The sequence below is a fragment of the Melanotaenia boesemani genome, chromosome 20, assembly GCF_017639745.1.
Source record: "Melanotaenia boesemani isolate fMelBoe1 chromosome 20, fMelBoe1.pri, whole genome shotgun sequence".
Classification (NCBI taxonomy): domain Eukaryota; kingdom Metazoa; phylum Chordata; class Actinopteri; order Atheriniformes; family Melanotaeniidae; genus Melanotaenia; species Melanotaenia boesemani.
Window position 1 is genome coordinate 12,170,541 of NC_055701.1, and position 23,458 is coordinate 12,193,998.

The window sequence follows — 23,458 nt, forward strand, 5'->3', positions numbered from 1 at the left end:
ATTCTTCTCAAATATTTTATCTTGAACCACATACAGTACAGAATTGTTGCCAAATGAAAGTAATGCTAATCTGATGATTAATCATTCATCCAGCTCCTTACAGACTATTATTATTGCACAAGCACGAGGACAGCAACAATTAGGTATTCTGCCAACTTTTGATAATCTGTCATGTTCTTATGAGCATTCATGTAAATAACTGAGAACTAGGCTTTCTGTTTTGAAACTGATCTGTTAATAGTCAAGTGTTTTCTTGTTGCAGTTCCTACAATAAAACTGAAACAACATAAAGTCTATGGAAGGAATTTAATTTATTAATGCAATTGCAAGGTCTGTGGAAGTTAAATATACAGTACACTTCATTTTATTTTAAACTATTTTTTAAATACAACCAATAAAAGAAAAAAACAAATAAATTAAACATCTGATATCATGTTAATATTTTGGCACAATCAATCAGGTTATTTCATTTTACTATTTTAAATGATGAGTGTTCCAGACTGTCAATTGTTTTCTCATTATCGAACTCCGCCTTGGTTATGTGTGACTTGGGGCTCCCAGTGGATTTCAGCCATTCTTGCATTTCCTTCACCTTGCTGCATGGGCCTTGTAGCTGCCCCTGAACGGTTCCTGCTCCAGTGTTTTGGACCCAACCAACTAGGCCAAGTTTCTTCCCCTCAGCCTGGATAAAGAAAGGGATTTTTATTAAAGAAATAAAGGCACGGGTGACAAAGATATAAGAATAAAAAGACATAAAAACCAGCACAACTGCTAAGACTAAGATTTATAGGGAAACGCCCCCCATTTTTGACCACTAAGGAAAAAGTTGTTCAGTTCTAGCGACTAAATGTTGTCACGAGATTAAACACTAGCTTCAGCCACACCTGTGAAATCATTTATCTAATAGCTCTGCCATAAATTTCGGATTAGCTAAACGTCTGCCATTTCAGTTTTTGGAGGCATTGCCTACTATTCTGTATATTACTGCGCTTTATTCGAGTTTTATAATTGTGGGGTGTAAATACCACCCACTATGGCATAAATGATTTTTTAAAATGTGATGATAAAAGTAGTTTACTTTTACTTAATTATATTTTCACATACACCTAGTGGTCATTACAAGGTAAATCCTTGTGAAATTAGAGCAAATCTTAGGGTAGTTTAGTTTGTTTTTGTTTAACTTTCAAAGGATGCGTAGTCTTGACCATTAATGCCAAACTCACTTGAGTGTATTTGCGAAAAAATACACCTTGCACTCTGCCAAAAATTTCATAATCCACAGAAATTAGGTCTTCACTGGACATCGTGGACCTAAAAAGAAAGATAAGAGTCCTCTGATGTCCATCATAGCCATTTTAAATGCAGGGGCTACGTTTTAGCTATATGCCATGCTAACATGCTTATTTCAAGTTTAAGGGTTTTATAACCCTGAAAATTAATATTTTAGCTCCGTATTCATGCTTTGTGAACAAACGAATGCTTTATGTAAAACAATTCACCTTAATGTTGTTGGAAAGCCGTAACAAATCCAGCTGCAGCCGAAAGATCTAGATTTTAAAACATACGGGGACCAAACTTCCGGAAGTGACGTCTAACGGACCAATCAGAAAACACACACGAGAAGCTCGGTTTCTAGGCAACAAATGTAAACGATAGAAACGGGTCGCATCAACTATGTTTTCACCTAAAGGAGATAAAGCCCAAATCAGATATATCTGCAAGTGAGAACTGGATTTTAAACTTGATTTATATGTGACAGATGGAGTAAATGTAGTAGTAAGTAAACAGTGGTTTATATTTTTGATAAATACTTTAGGCTGTGATGTATTCAGTAGAAATTGCTCTAGATATGGTTTCTAGTCCGAAATTCTTTTTATTATCACTTCAACTCCTGTCATTCAGTTCCAAGTTGTTTTTTTTCCATGTAGGTTTATAATGGATATTGCCCTCCATCCCAGATTTGCTTTGTTACTTGCTGCAGTTTATCATAGTCATTGTTAGGATGTTTCAGCTGCTGATTATTCGTATGAGAAGTCCCCAACAGTGCCTAAAATGGTGCAAAGTGTAAATATCTGAGGATGCCTGACAACTAAGCTGAATGTGCTAGAAAGACTGAATTGTTAGAAAGCTCCACAGGAAGTGGGTAAATGGATCTAATGGAGATGAAGGTGTCAGTTTTTCCCCCCTTTTTTTGTATCTTACCTTTTTTCCCCCTTTGTTTTCCCTTTAGACATGATTTAGGATGTTCAGCAGCAAAACATGAGCACATACACAAAAAGAGGCAATCCTGAAAGGCAGTACGGCATGGCATTGTGGTTTTGTGTCTGATAGGAAAGTAGATGAAATGGACCATCCATTTCTGAACAAACCTGTAATTCACAGAAGAACTCCACAGACACAAGGCCCACTCACATTGCATGATTTTGAGAAAACCACTCTGTCAACACAACAAAGAGTCCATTTCTCGCCCAAAGACTATAATTCAAATGGTATTAAAAAGACCACCGGATTCTTGTTTTCACAAGAAAACTCGCACAAACTGCCTGACAGAGAGCTGCAGATGGCCAGAGTAATTCATGCTAAAGAGCTCATGCTACAGGGGAAGCTCTTGAAGGTTGGAGAGAAGATAAGTCAAACAATCCAGAGCCAAAGTGCTGACGCTGCTGCAAATGATCAACACAAGGATGGAGAGGAGAGACAATATACGGCACAAGCTAAAAAGGGAAAAGTTCAGAGAAAAGCAATGTTATCTGAACATGAGAGGAGACAGCCTGGGAGAAGCAGAGACATGTTGGTAGAGGAAAGCAGGCATGGCAATTTCAAGCAAAAGATTAATAAACAAGCTCAAAGGACTGAAGACAGAATAAGAAATAATCTTGAAGTACAGCAGGCCAGATGTGAAGGTGAAGAAACTCAAAAGTCAAAAGAAGGACCAAAAGGTGTTCATGTGACCAATGAGCAAAAAGTAAATGGAGTGCCAAACAAAACAAGAATGCAAGAAATGGACAAGTGTTCCAGAAGAAAATTGGGGGATGAAAAAGCCCATGGAATTTCGGAAAAGAGTGACATAAATAACAGCAAACGAGATGAAGCCTATCTGAACAACAGAGACTGGACAAAAGAAAAGAATATAAGGAAGGAACATACACAAAGACCTACAATGATCAACAAAAGATGCATAAGAAGACATGGACGGTCATCTGAAAACCATTCCTAAAACCACACACCAGAAGCAAGACTCCAGAGGTAGGGCCAGTTATACTTTATACTAATACTTTTCTATTAAAAGTATTAGTCACTAGTTTAACTGTAAAGTTATACTTTTATGATCTCACATGCTTTCACTTTAAAAATGGGATTAAAAAGTAGAGGATCACTTGCATTAATCTGTTAATATATAAGATTATGTTACATGTAAGGAAAGTAGTACTGTTTGAAATTTTTAAAATAATTGTGTGTCTTATTTCAGCTTCCAAAGAGGAAGAAAAACTACCAGGAACATAAGCAATCTGTCTCAAGGTCAACTCCAGGCTGGCGACATAAAACCAAAAAAGTCCAAATGAGCTGACCCAGACTACATGCAGCAAATCCTAAGGTGTAAACACATCACTTGGCACCCATCATCTTCATATTGTCAGTGTGGTCTCATTAAGTTACTTATCACAGCGTTATTGCAGATATGCTGTTTGAACATTTCCCTCTTAACAGAAATCTCTCTTCCATTTTTTTCAATAGTAGGTTTCAGTAGGTTTTCCATGTTCACACCATTAAATAAAATTATCAGCCGTACTAGTTTAACCTTGTAGAACTGTGGATTAAACAATTATAATCCTTTTATTTATGGCTTAAACACAAAAAGCAGACTATGACAAAAGGTGTACAACTGTTATAAAAAAAAATAGTTGAACTGTTAAAAATAATTTATTCAAATGCTCAACTTTGAAAAATTTCTCCTTAAGGCACAGTTTTGGATTGCTTAATCTGGATTCAATGGTTTTCTGCAGTTTACTTAATAACAATACTGCCAGTGTTGGTGTAGACAGCCCATCTGACCATGAGATGTGTTTGAATACTGTATAGACATAAAATAAGTTTTCTCATGCATCAGGAACTCTAACATATTCCCTGCAGCTACGGAAGTAACTTTAAAAGTTGATGCAACCATTTCTTAATGCAACTCCTTGCAAAGGCAGTGTTGGTACAGATTACACAGACTGATGTATTATAAGAGCAATATACTGTAGGAAATTGTGAGGAAAAGGTAAACTAAGAATAAAAGGCTAGTTGATGAAGGGTTTATCCTCCAGTAAGATAATAACCCAAAACACTAGAGGAAAGAAATAGATGGCATATTTGAAATGATCAAACATTCAATGGCTTCAGATGGTTTTAAATTATCTCGACACAAGGGGGAAAGCAAAAGAACTTTTCACTTGAAATAACTCCGACCGTTGTGCTGTGACCTCAAAGGTCTCTTAACTACTAAAGTCAGCTCATGGCTTCCTTTGTACCATTTGAAGTTATTTGCTTGACCAAAACAGCTTAAATTCCTATAAAAACTAGAATTAGTATGATAGTCTGAGAGCAGATTCTCCACCAAGACCAGTGCTCTAGTTTTCAATTTTGTTATTCAAGGATTCAGATCTGAACCAAATCTAATGAGTTGTTTCAATATCTACCTCTTCAATAGATTTCAAGGCATTCAGATTTTAACTTTTTTGTTATGTCGTAAACAAATAGAATCTTTCACCTCACCTCCAAAGGAAAAACAGGTACTGCATATACCACAAACATGCAGTTAAGAAATCAAACATCTCACACATATTAAAAAAAAAAGCAGAAGACCTTTTGCTTTCTTAAATGGTGCATATAAAAATCAAAACAATTAATATTTCAGGAAGTACCAAATACAGACAAAAACACTTATAAAGGCATAAAATATTAAAATCGTACAGCTGTGGGGTCAGCTATATTATAAATGCTGTAAAAACTGTCCATGTGTCTACATGTCACAAGAGAAACTGACATGTGCTGCACATTACTAGACTCCAAGAGGCAAAGCATGAAAGCACAAAAAGTAACTAAAAGTAATCAGTAGTTTCGCATTTCACACAAATTCACTTAAAAAAAAATTATATATATATATATATATATATATATATATATATATATATCTTGACCGCTTATTCCATTTCGGGTCGCGGGTGAGCTGGAGCCTATCCCAGCATTTTAACAGGTGAGAGGCAGGGTACACCCTGGACAGGTCACCAGTCTGTCGCAGGGCCAACACAGATAGAGACAAACAACCATTCACACACACACTCACTCACTCCTACGGAGAATTTAGTGTCCAATTAACCTAACATGCATGTCTTTGGACGGTGGGAGGAAGCCGGAGAACCCGGAGAGAACCCACACATACACGGGGAGAACATGCAAACTCCACACAGAAAGGCCACCACCCTCAAGGTTCGAACCTCCCCCCAGCCGAGATTCGAACCGGCGACCTTCTTGCTGTGAGGCTGCGGTGCTAACCACCACACCACCGTGCAGCCCATATATATATATATGTTTGATATAATTTTAATTGTCATAGCTAATGTTTTAAAAGTTTTATATGCCATTTCAGTATTTTATATCCTATGAAAATAAGTGATTTATAAGAAATCTGTATTTTCACATTGTTAAGATGGTGCAACCATACTGGCTGCCCACCTTCTCTTATATTTTAGGATACATTAGGAAAAAGTTTCCTATTTGCATAAAAGATGTTCTTAACTACTATATGATAGATACAATTATCTGAGGCACTTCGGACTGAAGCCTTGATGCTGAAATTGCAAACATTTAATGATAAAGCCTTGACTTTACATTTACAGTGTAACACTGTGATCAGATTGTCTCTTGCAGATGTTAATATCTGATGCTTCATGCTGAATCCAGCTAGCATTTCAGTTTACTGAAAGTAGCTAGATCGATGCACCCAGCAAAAAAAAAGTGTTCTGTGTATTACAAGTTACATTGCACATTATTGCTAATCATACAACTTAGCAATCAAATAAAAATCTTTACTGTAATGTAACCTCTGAATGGGCATGAGGATGCGCTCTCTGCTGCACCTCTAAAGGAACCTCTCCCTCCCACATGACCAGCTTGTTTAATGCAAACTGTGCAAAGATTCTTGACACTTTTTTCATGGCAAAGACGTTTGCAGCTAAGATCTCACACACTGGCTCCAGCAGATCGGCCTCCGTGATTTGTGAATCCGTCTCTTCTTCCTCCTCCTCCTCTTCCTCCTCCTCCCCCGGGCATATTATCAGAGTGATGGTTTCCGTTCTGGTCAGGTCCTGCTTCCTGCAGCATTGAGCGATTGATTGCTGCCCAGAGCTTCTCATTCTCCTGCTGCTGCTCACTGACCTGAAGACAGCAGACATTCATGCTTCCTGCTGATGATGCACACTGATCGATAACAGCTCTGAGGTGGATGGATTATGCAAAAGCAGGGGGGAAAAAAAACATTACCTGCTTTTCAAGCATCTGGATCCTCATTTCTTGACAGGCAAGTGTTTCTCGGAGCTGCGAGATAAATAAACTTCGCTGTCACCATGACTCTGGAGCGTACTCATTAGACTGATTTACACTAATGAGTGAGTAGATGTTATACCTGAGCTACTTCACAACTTGCTTGGCAGCATGCACCAGATTCTCCTTTTCTGCAGACGTCACCCACCTCCAGTCCATTTACTTTATCACTGCTCATTCGTCTGGTCTGCAGAACCAAAAGAGTAAAAGTTGAGGCTGAATATATGTTGAGCACTACTGAAGAGTATGCAGAACAGTACTGAGAATAGATTTATTTCAAGAGCATAATTCTGTGTTTGCATTAGTGCAAACAACAGTTATATTAGCATTACTGATAGGCCTTTGCTGAATGCTGTTGCTGCTGCCTTGAGTTCCTTCAGCTCCTCATACGGCAGAGTCCCACTCTCTGAGAAAGAAAAGACCTGTTTATGACTGGACAGGTCAGACTCCTCTGGCATCGGAATGAACTCTGCATCTTCAAGTTCCTATTGGACAAGAGTTTTCTAGAATTAGATGTGTGACTACATCCAGATATGAAATTTTCCTGATGCTCCCTAATGAATTCAAAGTCCTGTCATGGTAATGAACCTTTCTAAGCCAGAGAGGACAGGAGCTGTCTCCAGTCTGATTTGTCATTGACATCTCCAATGGGCGCTCCATGAAGCAATCCTCTGTGTTAACCTCCCGTGTGCCCCCAAGACTCCTGTCACGACACCTTGTCTCTGTCCCAGGATCTGCGTCCAGATCTATTGTGGATGTAGATGCTTCCTGGCCCAGTCCTAAATATATAGACACATAATCATATAGACTAATCATTAAGCAATGCAAGTTCATTAATACATTAGTTTGTGGTTGATCAAAAGCCTTTACCACTACCAATTGACAGTCCACTGCTGTTTGAACGGATGGTCTTTGAGTTGAGCACTTTTTCTATAAACATAAAAAAGAACATTACTTTTTCTTTCCCTTTATTTTATTATTATTATTTTAAGTATTCTATGGTACCAGTTTTTATAAAATTTTTATGATGACCGACCCATTATGATAATGGTGTGCCAACCACGGCAAGACAGGTCAGGCACATGGTGGAGGGAACCAAAGATGGGCCTTGGAATGGCAGGGCAAACCTCTGAGCCAAACCCCTTATCAGCAGGCATCCCGAGTCTCCCATTTCCTGCATTTCCCCATGCAAAGATCTGATTGTCTGCAAAGAGTAAGACATACCTGCTGAGCAAAAAGTGTGTGACAGATAAGAAGACCAAGGCGGCCTAACATTTTTACACAATACCTGGGTTACATCCATGTTATTGTTGTTATAAATACACAACGCTGTTCTCACCCTCAGTGGCTGCAATAGTGAATCCATCTCCACAAGACACTTTGGTCACTGTCTTCCCTCCAAACGGTCCAACAAGGACCTGGACTCCTTGGTGCCTCTTAAAGTCCTTCACACCTAGCTGCCCATATTTGTTGCAACCAAAGGTGATCAGACGACCCCGCTCTGCAAAGCCAGAAATCATACATATGTTAGAAACTACAATTAATTATACTTAGAATAGAAACAATAAAAGCAATTTTTTTGCTGTACCATCAATGGCAGCTGTGTGATTTTTTCCTGGAGCTATGACTTGGATCTTGAAGCGTGACAGTTGTTTTACCAAGGTCAGTGTGGTGATGTACGGTATCCCCTGGTATCCCTGTTGGATGAGCATGAAAGAAAAGAAATAAAGGCTCATGAATCCAGCTGGATCACTTTAAATCTGTTATGAAATTAATGCCAAATAAAGCTAAATACCTCTCCTGGGTGGTTTTTGAGCCCAGAGATTCCCTGGTTCAAACCCAACTTGTTGAATTCATTGTTTCCACATGCTAAAACTTTACCAGTCCCTGTCAGAAAGAAGGTCCCATCACTGCCACATGACACAGACAAGATGCTGGCGCCTTTAGGAATCTCCACCTGAAAAAAAACAACAGATATACAAACAGGAATGTTTTTTCATTGGGATGTGTAAAAAAACGTTCCATGTGGCCCCTGTTTGACAGAGAGTTGAGCTTACTTGCATTGGAGAAGAAAAATCATCTTCACATTCTAGACCAAGACGTCCTGTGGCAGAAAAACAGGAAACAAATAATTGGATCACAGTAATTCCACTACTGCTGCTGTTAATAATAATAATAACAATAATAATAATAATAATAAAGGGAATAACAATAATAAGCAAATTTATGACAACATTAAACTTAATTTCATAGCCTTTCTCTGCTTTAAATGCTTTAAAAGAAACAGATTAAAGAAATTAAACTGTGTATACCCACTTACTCCACCTGGTGGCTACAATTAGAAAAGCAAAAACAATCTAGCAGAAGCCAACGAACATCAGATGCAAACAACAAAAAGTAGAAATGCATGTACCATACTCTCCGCAGCCCCAGGAGTAGATATCGCCATTCTGAGCCAGCACCACCACGTGGTTGTCTCCACATGAAACCTGGCGGACAGGCCGCTCGGTAAAAAACTCCAAAAGCACTGGATCCAAAATCTCCACCCCCAGCTCATTCTCTACTCCAATGCAGCCATAGTAATCTGAGCCAAACATATACATCTGGTCCTCGTCTGCAAAAGAAGCGGGAGAATTTTCACTGGAAAAAGTGCATCTTTACAGAATCTCGGTCCTGTCTGAGCAGGGAAGCTTTCCTCACACACCAGTAATACAAGCAGTAAAGTCAGCCCCGCATGCCACCTGCCGGATGGCCTTCCCCTGGAGCTTTTCCACTCTCTTTGGCTGCCTGTATGAGGCCTGGTCCCCATGTCCTAGCTGGCCCACCATCTTAGTCCCGCCTTGGACATTCTGAGGGGTGACAGAGTTTCTTGTAATGCAGCAAAGTAACAGCTGGATCTAGTTTACCTGCCCCACAGGTGATGCTGTTTATACTTACAGCCCAGGTATACAGCTCCTTTTCCACTGTTACTACTGCAAAGTGACTCTCTCCTGCACAAACATGTTGGGCACCGCTGCCTCCTTTGAATGAATCAATTTTCTGAGGGGTGAATTTACCTCCCCCCCAAAAATACACTTCTCTTGAGCGTGTAGTCACCACAGCAACTGGGGTCTCAGTCACTGTACTCAGCCTATAGTACAGACACAACATTAGATAAGAAATGCATGACATAATCTTACTAAATAAAAATACTGAGGAAAATGTAGTGTGTTAACTTACTTTGGTTTCTTCATTGCTGAATTCAGAAGCACAACTCGGTCCTCAAGCTCCCTAAAAGATAATAAAGCAATCAAGGAGGTGTTTCTCATTTACAGTAAGGACAATATCTTACTCAAGAATTCAAGAAATCTTTACTGTCGGCAGCAGGAGATGAAAGGCCTGTCCAGAATCTGCTCAGACGTGGGCCTCTTTGCAGGATCCTGCCACACAAAAATCACAAGTACTAAAGAGTCTGACTTGTTACTCCACAGTTATGCAGTGTTATCTGCTGCAATTCAAAACAAGTCTCTAATAATTCCTCTTACTCACTTGATCAAGACACTCATACACCAGCTTAATTAATGCAGGTAAATAATCATCTGAGTTGACCTCCATGGTCCAGTTGCCTTGGACTATTTTCACACAGAGGTTCAGAGGGTTCTAGACAGAAAGAAAGAGCACATAAAATTTATTCAAGTGGAGAGAAGAAAAGAACCCAAGTCTGACTGAGGCAAATATGTGTAATCACAAGACACCTGGCAAACCTACCGTTGCATCAAATGTTCTTCTGAGTGTTAAAACCTCAAAAAGTACGCAACCCATGGCCCAAATGTCTGATTTGAAGTTGTATTTTGCTCCCTGGCACAACTCTGGTGACATGTAATATGGAGTTCCCACACACTGGATAAGAGAAAGCAAAGAGAAAAAGAAAAAAGTCTCCTATGAGAGGAATTGTAAAGAAATAATACAGGTTTTTCCCTGAATTTACATTTATATTTGTTTTAAAATAACATCTAAAAACAGAACATACAAATCCTAAAGCGGCTCTACCAGTATGGATGCATGAATGAACAGATAATTAATCAGTTTAGTAACCGAGTGCAGTTTTTAAGAAAGGTTCTGGGGTACTTACAGTCTCTGCCATTGAAAACTCTGAGTCTAGCTTCTTCGCGAGACCATAGTCACCCAGCTTAATGAGGTCAGTTTTGGTCAGGAAAATGTTCAGGGTTTTGATATCTCTACAGAAAAAAAAGACAAAAATCTGATTAAAAACCTGACACACAAGTTTGTTTTAAAGGGAAAAAAAAGGACAAACCTCTTACCTGTGTAAAATTCCCGCCTTGTGAATATGAGCCACTGCTGAAGCAATCTGGTATAGGTACCAAATAACTACCTATAGCAACATATTGAGTATTAGTATATAACAGCGAATATTTATATGTAAAAAAATAGCCTACATTAATGCAATCATACCTCCTCAGTAAAAAGTTTCCCCTTCTGCTGGACGATTTTATCATATAGATTTCCTCCTGTGATGATGAAGCTATTTAGCATTCTGTCACAGAAGGGCAGCACCCAAACTAGTCCTCAGAGGAGACATTAAAATTTTATGTGCTTACCATTGCAATACTCCAACTCAATAAGCAGTGTGTTTTTATCCATGAAGTGATTGAAGTAGGCAATGATGTTGTTGTGCTCCAGCATGGAGAGGATGCTTATTTCATTTGTGACATCTCGACGCTCTTTTTCTGAGAGTGAGTTCAGGTCCACTTCCTTCCACACCACAAGTAAGTTATCCTAGGGGAAAAAAATAGAAATAAGAGTCCAGATTTGTTATTTTTCTCAGAATATAGAAAGATGAACTAACAGGCCATCAAAGCACAGGACCACTGTGCATATCAAATAATATAGCGACTGGATAGCTCAGTTGGCAGGGCATCCAGCTCCCATGCAGGAGACCGGAGTTCAAAATGCACAGGGGACAAATATTAACACTTTCAGTTCTTTAGGAAAGAACCTTAACGCTTAATCTTCAAATGTAGAATGCTTTGGGGAAAAGCATCTGCCAAATTACTCTAGAATAGAATAAATAAGATGTACATGACAAAACAAGCTGAAAAAAATCACTAATGTGATACAAAACAATCTAGGAAAGATAAAAACAAATAAAACAAATGCAAACTATGTGTACGAAACAGCTGGAGACACAATCAGCTGTTTATGTTTTGTTGTGGTTGTGTGTGTTTTGGTCCTTCTTAGGAAGCATGGGGGACCTTGCACACATCAGCTGCCAGGGGTAAGTTGTCTCAGCATCCCTTCACACACCATGATCTCCATGAATTCAGGGATGGGGTCAGCAGGCCCATTTTGATGCACCATGTTCAACCAATTACAATCCTGGATTAAGAGGCAACGCTAGAGAAGCTCATTTATCTTGTTCTCACTCAAGAATTTCACACACTTACTGTGTGAGAAACGTCAGGGAGGTGAAGACAGAGGAAGATTAAGCAATGTAGCCTACCAGAAACATACTAGATAACTGACCTACCTACAGGACAGCATGAAGCACTTCAAGCAAGGTTTTTTTATGACTGAAAAACCCACGTTTGGTTAGGAAAAGTTGGAACGTTGTAAAGTTTAATCTGACACAGTTTATTTGCCTTTTGCTGCACCTATTGTAAATGTCTTCACTTTGAGGAATACTAATTGTAGGAAATGACATCTTTGCATGTCCTGAGTTTTTCTTTTCTTTATATGAAGCTGATAAGTATAACCAACCTACCTCTGTCCTTCTGTAGAGGGTTGCTTCACCAAACGCCCCCCTCCCGAGGATCCGGATAGGAATATAATGTAACTTCTCCTCTTCGCCATTAAATATTCCCGACGCTGATCTGTCATTGACCAGAGACCCGCTACCCAAATCCGAATTCAGCGAGTCGTAATGTCTCTCATAGTCCTCCAGTGCCATTTCTGTATGAAGATTTGTTAGCCAGAGGAAGGGATGGAAATAACCCGAAAAGGCCTAACGACAACACTTTATGAAAGACTCCTATAAAACCGCGAACACGTGTAACATGTTATCTCTCCCGGACGATGATAAACACCTGTTAAAGCACGAGTCCAACCAGATTCATCAAAGCCAATGGTAATATACAATGTCAAAAATAGATAACGTAGAAAAATGCGTGCAACTACAGTAGTTACATGAACGTCAAGATAGACACAATGAAATGACGACGCCCTAGCCAACTTTTCTTTCTATTTACAAAACAAAAGCTTTTCCAATACACGCCGCGGAGTGTATTTTACTCTGAAAGGAAGTAGAGCAAATTTCCGGGAACGTTCTGACTGTTAGCTTGACTTTGCTAATTAGTTAGCAACATGAATCACCTAAAATAGTCTAATTCTGAAGGGTTTGATCATTGCCACACCACTTTAAGTTTTAGTTGGTGCATATAAAACCCACGCGTCTTTTATTAAGCGAAAGTTAGATACAGGTGCAAGTTGCAACAAAACTCCAGCCAGCACTCCATCACTTCCCGACGCTTAAACCCGGAAACTGTCAAACTCTGTCTCATTAGCATAAAACAGCATCTACAGACACAAACAAACGTTGAAAGCATAAACATAACTTCTATCTGAAAAGTTTAAATTGATATAGTCAGAAAAATATGTAACTTCCGTAGTCATAGAAAGAAGAAGAAGAAGAAAAAAAAAACTACACAGCGAAAGACTAAAGGAAACACAATGCTACCTTTCTTTTTCCAGCTAAATAATAACCTTGCTCAATCGTAGATTTTGTCATTTAAAAATGGGCTAACTGCTGGTTGCCAGTGAAAATAAATAAATAAAAATTTTAAAAGTTGCTTGTCTTGTTTTCTAACTTAGTGGGAAAGGGATTTCACATTGATTTTGGTACCTGTGATTGATCTTTTAAGAATTTATCCAAGAAATTTCTCATTTTTAATTTTTTTACAAGTCTTTATTGGGCCCTTTAAAAATGTAATAAATAAATATTGCATATGTACCATTAATACAGTGTAATATGTCAGAACTGTAGTGCAGAAGTATTCACCTAGGGGTAGAAGACAGGTATTAACCTGTAAAACGATATAAAAATATAAAACCATGTAGTTACCATAACAAAAATACCATATTTATTTATTTAGTTTTCTTTGCCCTCATGCAGCACTCTGACAAAATTCTATTGTCACATCTGACTACGTACAGTGCACCCTATATCAATAAGATATACCTTTATGTTCTCAATAGTTAATATTGAAAATTTATGTCACAGAGGCATAAAATACATATTGAGCTGTTCCAAAAGTATAGCTTTGCAACTACAACCTTTTGCATAAACAACTTTTCAAACAAAACCTTTTAGAGCCGATTTCAAGGTCCCACAAGGTTAGAAACTCTGTTTTGCAATATTGACAGTGCACCCACCTCACACAGATAAACCAGACACACTGAAAGGATTTCTGAGAACAAAACTCTTCAAATCACCACAGTCATCATAGAAAAGCAGAAGCAAAGGTAGGTTTGTCTTTTAATAACCATCTGAATCTTTTTTAACTTAAGCCAGTACACGCTTTTGTTCATGTTGTGCTAATACTGAAGTATTTTTTTGCGCAGGATATGTAAACATGGTCAGAATTGGGTCCAAAAGTCTTCCAACGTATACCCTGGTTATTATGTGTTTAGGACTGCTAAACACTGTTCTGCTACTAACAGCTGTTGTTCTTGGGATTTACTGTGAGTAAAACTGATCCAACTAGTTTAGAGTCTGTTTTAAGCAAACTGTAATAAACAATAGTTTAATTAACATTTTATCACTCTCTGGAGTCTTGTCAGGATTAATTTTATGTTCAACTAAACTAAAGTTGAACATTTTTGTCAATTTATTGGTACATATGTTCAGCCAAATACTTTATCTCTTTATCACAGGTGCCAAAACCAGTGAGGAGCCAGGTAATTTCCATGTAACACAACAAATGATTATCTCAGAGGTAAAACGACTTCAGATAAAGAAGAATGAAGCTGTCATAGCTCAGGAAGAGGCCCAACAAGCATTAGAGGAAGAGCGAAGGAGCTATCAGCAAGTGTTGGTGAACTTAGCGTCAAACAAGACTCTCAGTGACACTCTGCAGAAGCAGATTGAGACTCAAATTGCAGAGAGAACAAACCTGCGGACAGAAAAAGCAAATCTTGGTGGGGTTGCTGCATTCACAATTTAGTCAATTTGAAATGAAATCTTTTCATCTTGTTTTGATTAATTGTTTATTTTTTACAGAGGAAAGTTGTGGAAGATGCCAGCCAGCATGGTTTTTAGGAAACACGTCATGCTACTTTTATGCTAAACATACATCCTATCCCAGAAAGAACTGGACAGAAAGCAGCGAGGACTGTGTCAGGCGTGGGGGCTATCTGGCTATTATTGATACCTGGGAGGAACAGGTGAGATACGCTAATTTTACCCATGGTAAATTGTATGGTGTCACCACACTTTGAGAATGTGATGCTTTGCTCACAAACACAAACTTTTGTTTTGGCCTTTTTATTTATTTCTCGTTTCCTTCGTTTTCCTGTTTCGTTTTGTTTTGTTGTTGTTGTGGTTTTTTTTAGCTACGCTCATTTATATTTTGAGATTTGTACAAATATTTGTTTTAGAAATATAAATGACAAGGTAATTCCTTAATGTTTTCCTATGAATCATTCAAGCATAAAAAAGACCAGAAAACATAGCAATGAACCAACTTTAAACTGTGTCTCTGGGTAGTTTTTTACAAGCAACTTTGCACATATACACATATTTGTTTAAAATTTTTTAGTTAAATCTTAAAGAAATGCCAAAGATAAAATAGTTTGACAGGCATAAACAAGTATTTTTTCACCATTTAAGTAAATTACTATTAACAATAAAAAGAAACTTGGTATGCCTCTGGTGTGCGGTGTGTCCTTAAAACTGAATCTACTGAAGCTTCATCAGAAATTATCTCAGTGAATGGATGGCTGTCAAAAAGCTATTCTAAAGAAAGGGAAAAAACGTTAAAAAAAAAAAAAAGGGTGGGTAAATGCTAAATTACACAAGAACTCTATACTGAAATTAAGTGGCAACAGGTCTCATGAAGTGATTATTTCTCAGCTGGACCTCAACATAACTAAAAAGTAGGATCATGTTGACAGGAAACTGAACTAAACAGAGTCAAAATTAAAAAAGGACCTTTGAAATGTCCTTCAAGAAACCAAAAAAAGAATTAATATGAGGTCTATGAAGGTTCAAACACTGATCTATCAAATGATGAGTTACCATTTTTTCGGACAAAAGGCTATATGAAGAAATAAAAGATGGTTCAAGACTTTTGATCGGCAAAGTACACAATAATAATAATAATAATAATAATAATAATACATCTTATTTAAAATCACCTTTAAAAAACTCAAGGACACTGTACAACAAGAATATAAAACAACACTTAATAAAACCAGCATAAAATAAGAAATGGAGGACAGTGTAGATGGACTTAAGTGAGAAGGCAAACTCAAACAGATGAGTCTTGAGTCTGCATTTGAAGATATTTTGGATGTTTGGAGCGAAGCGGCCTAAAGCTCTGCTCCCAATAGTGCTGAGGCCGGGCAAAGGACACAGTGAGGTGGCTGGAGGAGGAGGATCTGAGGGAACAGGCTGGAGTGGCGATCTGGACGAGGTCAGAGAGATATGGAGGGGCGGGGTTGTGGATGGCGTTAAAGGAGAACAGGAGGAGCTTGTAGTTAATTCTTTGGGTAACTGGGAGCCAGCGGAGCTGTTGTAGGATAGGGGAAATGTGATAGCATGATAGGGTTATTGTAATGACCCAGGCAGCAGAGTTATGGACCAGTTGGAGCTTGTGAAGGGACTTCTGGGGGAAGGAGTTGCATGAGGTGACAAGACAATGGACAAGGATAGAGCCAGAGTGGACAGTGATGGAGGAACGTAGGCTGTTGATGTTGCAATGGTGGAAAGAGGCAGACTGGGTGATGCTGATGTGGGAATGGAATATCATTACTCATTAAAAGATAGCGATTCTAAAATTTATTGAAAAATACAATTATTTTTAGACGTTTTTTGACAGCTGCCTTTTGTGTTACGGCAGCATGTCACTTGTTAGCAACTGGATATCAAGAGAGGAAAGAAAAACGAGAAAGTGACAGAGGAAGAGATAGGATGATTCCGCATTGGACTGACTTTTACTGGCTGGAGAGATCTCAGAGACGAGACAGGATGAAAAATGGATGCTAAGCTTGTTAGGGGACGTCAAATGTGAAAATCTGCCAAAGTTCATATTGCTTTAAAATAAGATATAAATAGGTGGATCCATAACAGCCTAATTCAAACAGACAAAGTTTTTCTTTACATTTCCCTCTCAGATTACCATCGTTTATTCATTAGACCTTCAGTACTAATAAACACACTAAAGATGCATGGAAGTAAAAAAAAGAAAAGGTGATTTTCTCCAACTTTTACTTTCTTAGGCAAATGTTTTCGAGCACATACCGAGAGTACCCTGGTCATCGAGATTTTGGGAATATGGAGGCGTTTGGATTGGCCTTAATGACATTCAAACCGAAGGCACCTGGGTGTGGGTTGATAATACGACTCTGCGGGGTGAAGGGTAAGAGCTTTAAAAATTGTGCCATGTGTTAAAAGACTTACTCTTAGCAGGAATGAGCTAGTCTGGCCCTGCACCACACTCAGCATGACAAACACTTAAAGCAGGAAGCTCACCAGAAGAAGAACACAAGCGCTTGGCTGTTGTTTTCTATCCATTAAATAGTTTGGTAGAGATTTTCTAATCGAATGTTCAAATGTTTGAAATTTTAATGTTTGGCAAATTACGTCTGCTGAAATGATTAATAATTGATTTACCTCAACATACCTCTGAATCCAAACTTCAACTTTGATGTAGTCTTCAATCTACTACAAAGAAGCTAACTCATACTATTTCAGAATTAGAGCTCAAAAGAGCTAAATGAATTCACTCTGAATTAAATGTATAAGTTGAACTTTTCTTTAGGTTTTGGCATCCAGGGGATCCCAACAACTATGGAGTGTCGGGGGAGAACTGCGTAATAATCAGCTCCGCGAACATCCATAACAACGGCAGGTTCTCGTGGTTTGATGCAAACTGCAAAGTGGAGAGGGAATGGTTATGTGAAAAGAAGATCAGTTAGCTTTGGTGCATGAGCATAAAGAGAGCAAAGCAAAACCAAACAATTTTGGTTCAATCAAAATACATTTTCTGTGTATTTTTTTTTTCAATAAATTTATAAAATGTGATTAGTTGCAGCTGTATTTTTTTAGAGGTATTAAATCAATATGGGAGCTGACAGCTGATTTAATTTCAAGTTCAATGTATCTTGTAGTCTGCAATGCCTTTTATTATTATTATTTGACTGCACTGAGTTACCAACAGAAAGGGGAAAAATTTGATTCATTCTAGAAGGGAAATTATAAATATAGTCATAATATTATAAATGTATGATTACATGTAATAATAAATTAATTTTAAATATAATTAAATCTATCAATAAAAATCCAAAATGTATAAATATAAATAAAACATATAAATAAATATAAATATATTAATTTCTTATGCAAATAACTGCACATGTAAAACCTGATTAATAAAAATCATTCCCTATTGGTTGATAGTTACAACCAGTTGTTTTTTGTTGTTGTTGTTGTTTTGTTTGTTTTGCTTTTTCACCCCCAACCAGAGAGGTTGATATATGGGCCTGGCCCATGAGTAGTTCACGAGTGGGACAAACCAGAAGGTCTCTGCCTGAGTGTAAATGGTCTGTGTTTGTTAGAAATGGTGCTCTGATTCAGAAAAAACACGATTTCAGCGCCCTGTAGCTGTGATACTAGCTTAGATGTAAACAGGGGGAAAGCTTAGCACCAATTTCAGCCTGCCATATTGGTTGTGAGGGAAAGAAAAACTGTAGGGGAGCACTAAAAGCATCATTTAAAAGACGGCCCTTTTGTTTGAGCTAGCTTCAGCCAAGCATGTAGGTGAGATCCATGCACTCAGTATAGCCAGCATGTTCTAGGTTCTCTTCAGGGACAAAAGAGTAAGCTTGCTTCCAAAACATACTTAAAGTACTGGGGACATGTTCCCTCATTGATTTGGTATTTTTTAATCCTCTGCCCTTCTTGTCTAATGCTCAGCAGCAGTTATATGTGCCTTGCAAGGGTTTTGTGTGTTTATATAGACCAAAGTAAAACCTTTAGAAATAGTGAACAGCTTTTTGTATCTTGGGTTAAGAATAATTTGGTGAAGCCTGTGTCAAAACCTCATGAGTGAATATCTCACCTGGCTACTTGCTCATATATAACAAGGAAGAATTGATTGGCTGCACAGTGTACAATTGAAGCTTCTGATGGGGGCCACTCCAAGAGTGTTCCCAATGTGATAAACATTCACTTTTGCTACTCAGAGAAGTAACCTCAAGATAGAGTTTAATACAGTCGACCACTAACAAGGAAATTTATGTACTAAGAATAATGATTTTAAAATATATATTTATATAAAGAAGAATCCTTTGTTAGTGTTTTTTTGTTGTTGTTGTTGTTGTTTTTTTATTGGGCCGGGAGAAATAGAAAAGAGAAAAATAATGGGAAAAGTCAGTGTTTTGGCATGGTTTGATACCTAAAAAGTTGACAAAGATGTTCTTGTGAAGACAGTAATGTGATATGGAAAGCCAAGGGTACCATATTTGCTAAATATTTCACGCAATTTTACACAGGTCATTCACAAGTTGTTTGCACAAAAAATATGCATACTTTAAACTTAAAAATGGTTAAACGATGTGTATGTTACATAAAAACAACATGTCTAAGTTGCATGAAATAATTGTGTCATTAAGGCACCAATGGCTTTCCATATTATGGATACTTCCTGTATTAAGCCTGGACTTGAATTGTCTTTGAGCCAACATGCACTTGCATCATTCACATGTGCATCATGTTAAACGGTGTAATCTGTGTTAACAAAAATAAATAATACAGTGTAAATAATAATTATTTGTATTAATTATTTTAATAAAATTTACAGTGTTATTTGAGTTTAACAGATTCTTTGTTCCAGTTCATTCTGGTGTTTTTCTGGGTTAAATAGCACTTGGTCATATTGGGAACAAGAATTTTTCTCAAACTTAAACATTTCTGGAGTCCTGTGTTCTGGAGTGACATGAAATTGGTTTTCTACGCTTAAAGTTTAATAAGTGAGTTTAACAAAGCTTTATTATCCTAATGACACACACTTTTTTTTTTCAAATTCACAGATCCATACTACCAGCTCATGGGAAATCCATATTTAGCAGGAATTTCACCTTTTGTGATTGGGATTTAGTTCTGTTTGAGTGTTAAAGTTGGCACCATGAGCTCTGTTGATGGTACAGGAAGTGACACCCGTCACTACTCCTAGCTCATGTTTCATCATTGAATAGTAGACAACAGCAATGTGTGCTAGTTGTGCCTAGGATGCCACAACTGAAGCATAAATAACTGTGAAAGTGTAGGATTTTCCATTTTCCAATTAGCAGACATGTCCATGAATGCAACAACTGTAGAAGTACAGACTTGTTTGTTTTTGGAATAATGGAAGTGTCTGTACAATTAAAATATTACAAGTAAAATGTCCTGGTAATTTTCTGCAAGGTTATTCTCTGTTTTTTTTAACGGAAATTTTTCTAAGAGTGCAGAAATGTGCTGAGCCTGTATGGGATTATAAAATACAGTAGAATAAACCCACAGTAAGACAGAAGGCGCAATAAAAAAACATCACTCATGTGCCTTTGTAGGCAAAGCATAGCAAATGGTTTAGTGCATAGCAAACATGCATATTCAATCTTTCAGTACCACTATATATTGGCGATATTGTAATACCACATAGTCCTTAGTTTCAGACACCTCAGCAGCAGATCCATCATCATGTCCAGATGATCACTGAAGATGTGCGGCAAGGTGAGCTCATGTAGACAGTTAAGTTATTCAGCTAATCATGTGTAGCTGATTAAACTAAAAGGGTTTCAGCAACACTCGGCAACAAGATCATATTGATTATCACTATGGGGAAAATATGTGAGAAATATTAATCCAGTAACACCTGGTGGTAGTAATTGTGTGTATTTGTACTTGTAAAAATATTGGAAATCTAAAAATATTTTTTTTAGTCCCAGTTTGTCCCTGTATTTTTTGTTCATGTTCTAAAGTGGAGAATAAATGTTGCTCCTAAAGTCAGAAGAATGCATGTATGGCTGATACACACATGCAGTATCCTCAGTCTGCCGCTTCAGGGTATAAAAGAAGAATCAAACAAAGAAAAGAGCATTACCAGCAACGCAGTCATGCAGGAAAACGGAGATCTCCAATATAAAAAATTTGGACTGGGTATGATTTCCTTTTCATGTTGCTTTGTCATGATCCTGTAGTTTTTAATAATTTTGTCTTTAGATGAATACAAATCACATTTCTGATAGTACTGTTGTGTAAATGGTTGAAAAGCACTAATTTTTGGGGGATATGCTAAATGTACAGCTAAGTCTTACTGAAAGTAACTGTCTTTCAATAACACTTTTAAGATGTATATTTTCAATATATTTATGACAATCTGAAAATTTGGAAAATAACTGTTTTGACATGCGTACCAGTGATGAGCAAATCCAGTCCTCGAGGTCCGCTGTGCTGCAGATTTCAGATGTTTCCCTGCTAACTTCATTCAAATAAATTAATCTCCAATAGCTTGTTGTTATGTTCTGCAAAAGCCTGTTAAAGCCATTTAAAACCTGAAGGACAGCAGACTTCAAGGATCAGATTTACTGATTTCTATTGTATGATATAGCATAGCAAGAGTTGTTTAACAGGAAAATATTTCATGTACATTAATACCAGTTTATGTACCATAATCGCAGGTGAATGCAGTTTTCCAAACTACAAAGTGGTAATTCTGTGTCTGGGAGTGTTGAACGCTGTTTTATTCATAGCTGCTGTTGTTCTTGCTGTGAACTGTAAGTATGACAGTTTATGAAAGTTTCATTTCCCTATTAAGAGGATTTTGACTAATATTACATTGCTGATTAGACACTTTTTCACTCAAAAGCCACTGCAGTTTATGGTTATGTCAACATTTTTACAATTATTGCCCAACAAAAATACAAGCTGTTGTGCAAGTCTACATTGAAGATTCATTTTGTATTTTTCTCAGAAAAACTTTTTAATTTGTGATCTCTGCTTTTTAACTGATGAAGGAATGTCACATCTCTGGACCAATTGGTTGCATTACTGGCCAGAGATTGACACAGACTTTGACATGCTCATGCAAGCTTTGTGGTGACATGATTTTATCTGTTCAGGTGCCAAAGTCAAACACGGTTTGCCTCAGGATTCCCACTCAGCAGCATTACAGCTCATCAGTGAGCTCGATGACCTACGCAGCAACCACAGCGATGTGATCACAGCTGAAGCGGAGGCCAAGAGTGCTTTGGACGGAGCAATAAAAAACTACACCAGACTGAAGGAAAACATTGAGAAGCAGAAGATCATCAATGATGGTTATCAGAGACAGATTGCAGGCCTGAGAGCAGAGAAGCAAAGTCTGCAGTCCAACGTATCAGCTTTAGGTTAGGCAGAGCTCTATTGTTGCAGTATTTATTCATTTATTTGTCAGTTATTTAATTTAAAGTGTCTAAAATTGAATATTTTGTTTCTCAGAAGGAAGTTGTGGAAGATGCCAATCTGGATGGGTTCCTTTTAGTTCATCCTGCTATTTGTTTTCTTACACCGAGTCCACAACTCTCAATAAGAACTGGCTGGAAAGCAGAGTCGACTGCAAGAGACGAGGATCTGACCTGATTGTGATTGATAACAAGGAGGAGCAGGTGTGTTAAAAACAAGCTAAAATAAGTATAAGTATTATATGTACAAAAGGGTACATATAATTTTATAATAGATATTTATAGACAGTAATTGTGAAACTTGCCTGTGTTCTTGTCCAGAGATTTGTGAGCAGTACCATTGACAATATGAGAGCTGGCCGTGATATCTGGCAACAGGGATTCTGGATTGGTCTCAGTGACACAGATTCAGAGGGCACATGGGTGTGGATTAATAATGTCACAGAGGTGGAGCAAAGGTGAGAGCTGCACAATTATTCTCTAGATTATGTATCAATTGTACAACACTGTGTACGGCTATTTTAAATGCATTCGTTTTTTCAGGTATTGGATGGATGGAGAACCAAATGAATGGGGGCGCCATGGAGAGGACTGTGGGGTTGCAGTTTATAGTGATCATAATCCTTGGAAGACTCGCTTTGATGATAATTGCCTCCGAAGTGAAAAAAAGTGGATATGTGAAATGAGAGCCAACTGAATCAAGAAGGACTTCAAGTGCAGAAAAACATCAATATACTGTAAACTCTAAAAATAAAGCATGATGTTGTTGCACTATAGTCTAATGTTGTATGTTTATATTTTCTCACTGCACTCATACACATGTTAAATGTGATGATATGGCTGTTGCCTCAAGCCTGATGAAGAAATATTTATAGGAGGATGATGCTTTTAGTAAATTATAAAAGTTTCAGTAAAAATACAACCAATCATTTTCATTATAATTGCTATAAAAAAATGCTGTGATATTGCATTAAAATAGCCCTGGTAGTATACTAGTTGAAATTGGCTTAACTGGGACAAAGTCCAAGACTGTTATTAACCCCTCACGATGCAGACGTACCGGTCCTGGTACATGACTACTAATCAACAACATTGCAGCCATGTGTGCAGCCCCTCCGTCATGAATGCCCACAATATACACATCAAATGAAAGCTCAAAGTCTCGTCTTTCCGATGTTAT

General features: G+C 37.8%; 4 protein-coding genes across 6 annotated transcripts; 2 read left to right on the forward strand and 2 right to left on the reverse strand.

Annotated features, from left to right (window-relative positions):
- Nucleotides 1-287: 287 nt before the first annotated feature.
- Nucleotides 288-1,643, reverse strand: acyp1 (acylphosphatase 1, erythrocyte (common) type). Its single transcript, XM_041972931.1, has 3 exons — nucleotides 1,500-1,643; nucleotides 1,224-1,311; nucleotides 288-682 (listed from the first exon to the last, which is right to left on the reverse strand). Exons 2-3 carry the CDS (start codon nucleotides 1,302-1,304, stop codon nucleotides 467-469), a joined length of 297 nt encoding a protein of 98 aa, XP_041828865.1. The 5' UTR covers nucleotides 1,305-1,311; nucleotides 1,500-1,643; the 3' UTR covers nucleotides 288-466.
- Nucleotides 560-13,102, reverse strand: LOC121631833 (serine/threonine-protein kinase Nek9). 3 transcript variants are annotated; one of them, XM_041972927.1, is made up of 24 exons: nucleotides 12,344-13,102; nucleotides 11,181-11,358; nucleotides 11,035-11,090; nucleotides 10,884-10,954; nucleotides 10,694-10,799; nucleotides 10,330-10,461; nucleotides 10,111-10,221; nucleotides 9,937-10,001; nucleotides 9,802-9,852; nucleotides 9,520-9,712; nucleotides 9,287-9,431; nucleotides 8,996-9,196; nucleotides 8,640-8,686; nucleotides 8,378-8,539; nucleotides 8,171-8,279; nucleotides 7,922-8,083; nucleotides 7,619-7,786; nucleotides 7,453-7,512; nucleotides 7,171-7,361; nucleotides 6,915-7,067; nucleotides 6,665-6,769; nucleotides 6,523-6,576; nucleotides 6,231-6,417; nucleotides 560-682 (listed from the first exon to the last, which is right to left on the reverse strand). In XM_041972927.1, exons 1-24 carry the CDS (start codon nucleotides 12,527-12,529, stop codon nucleotides 678-680), a joined length of 2,898 nt encoding a protein of 965 aa, XP_041828861.1. In that variant the 5' UTR covers nucleotides 12,530-13,102; the 3' UTR covers nucleotides 560-677. The 3 variants fall into 3 exon arrangements, with proteins under 3 accessions (XP_041828861.1, XP_041828862.1, XP_041828860.1); XM_041972928.1 differs by lacking the exon at nucleotides 560-682 and having other exon boundaries at nucleotides 6,053-6,417; nucleotides 7,459-7,512; nucleotides 12,344-13,101; XM_041972926.1 differs by lacking the exon at nucleotides 560-682 and having other exon boundaries at nucleotides 6,053-6,417; nucleotides 12,344-13,101.
- An 895-nt stretch (nucleotides 13,103-13,997) lies between these two features.
- On the forward strand, nucleotides 13,998-18,262 carry LOC121631835 (CD209 antigen-like protein E). Its single transcript, XM_041972930.1, has 6 exons — nucleotides 13,998-14,100; nucleotides 14,200-14,319; nucleotides 14,512-14,775; nucleotides 14,858-15,021; nucleotides 17,077-17,216; nucleotides 17,619-18,262. The coding sequence occupies exons 2-6, from the start codon at nucleotides 14,211-14,213 to the stop codon at nucleotides 17,773-17,775; spliced, it is 834 nt and encodes a 277-aa protein (XP_041828864.1). The 5' UTR covers nucleotides 13,998-14,100; nucleotides 14,200-14,210; the 3' UTR covers nucleotides 17,776-18,262.
- Nucleotides 18,263-19,944: 1,682 nt separating this feature from the next.
- Nucleotides 19,945-23,054, forward strand: LOC121631834 (asialoglycoprotein receptor 1-like). Its single transcript, XM_041972929.1, has 6 exons — nucleotides 19,945-20,995; nucleotides 21,517-21,612; nucleotides 21,958-22,224; nucleotides 22,316-22,482; nucleotides 22,600-22,736; nucleotides 22,822-23,054. The coding sequence occupies exons 1-6, from the start codon at nucleotides 20,851-20,853 to the stop codon at nucleotides 22,973-22,975; spliced, it is 966 nt and encodes a 321-aa protein (XP_041828863.1). The 5' UTR covers nucleotides 19,945-20,850; the 3' UTR covers nucleotides 22,976-23,054.
- Nucleotides 23,055-23,458: the final 404 nt, after the last annotated feature.

Excerpts from the sequence above, each read along its gene's own strand:
- LOC121631834 (XM_041972929.1), top strand. The coding sequence starts at position 20,851 with ATGCATGTATGGCTGATACACACATGCAGTATCCTCAGTCTGCCGCTT. Across the intron at positions 22,483-22,599 it reads TTGATAACAAGGAGGAGCAG|AGATTTGTGAGCAGTACCAT; the intron begins GTGTGTTAAAAA and ends GTTCTTGTCCAG. Across the intron at positions 22,737-22,821 it reads GTCACAGAGGTGGAGCAAAG|GTATTGGATGGATGGAGAAC; the intron begins GTGAGAGCTGCA and ends TCGTTTTTTCAG.
- LOC121631835 (XM_041972930.1), top strand. The coding sequence starts at position 14,211 with ATGGTCAGAATTGGGTCCAAAAGTCTTCCAACGTATACCCTGGTTATT. Across the intron at positions 14,776-14,857 it reads GACAGAAAAAGCAAATCTTG|AGGAAAGTTGTGGAAGATGC; the intron begins GTGGGGTTGCTG and ends TATTTTTTACAG. Across the intron at positions 17,217-17,618 it reads ACGACTCTGCGGGGTGAAGG|GTTTTGGCATCCAGGGGATC; the intron begins GTAAGAGCTTTA and ends ACTTTTCTTTAG.
- acyp1 (XM_041972931.1), bottom strand. The coding sequence starts at position 1,304 with ATGTCCAGTGAAGACCTAATTTCTGTGGATTATGAAATTTTTGGCAGA. Across the intron at positions 683-1,223 it reads TTTTTCGCAAATACACTCAA|GCTGAGGGGAAGAAACTTGG; the intron begins GTGAGTTTGGCA and ends TTCTTTATCCAG.
- LOC121631833 (XM_041972926.1), bottom strand. The coding sequence starts at position 12,529 with ATGGCACTGGAGGACTATGAGAGACATTACGACTCGCTGAATTCGGAT. Across the intron at positions 10,800-10,883 it reads AAGGCGGGAATTTTACACAG|AGATATCAAAACCCTGAACA; the intron begins GTAAGAGGTTTG and ends TTTTTTCTGTAG. Across the intron at positions 7,787-7,921 it reads CACTATTGCAGCCACTGAGG|ACAATCAGATCTTTGCATGG; the intron begins GTGAGAACAGCG and ends TACTCTTTGCAG.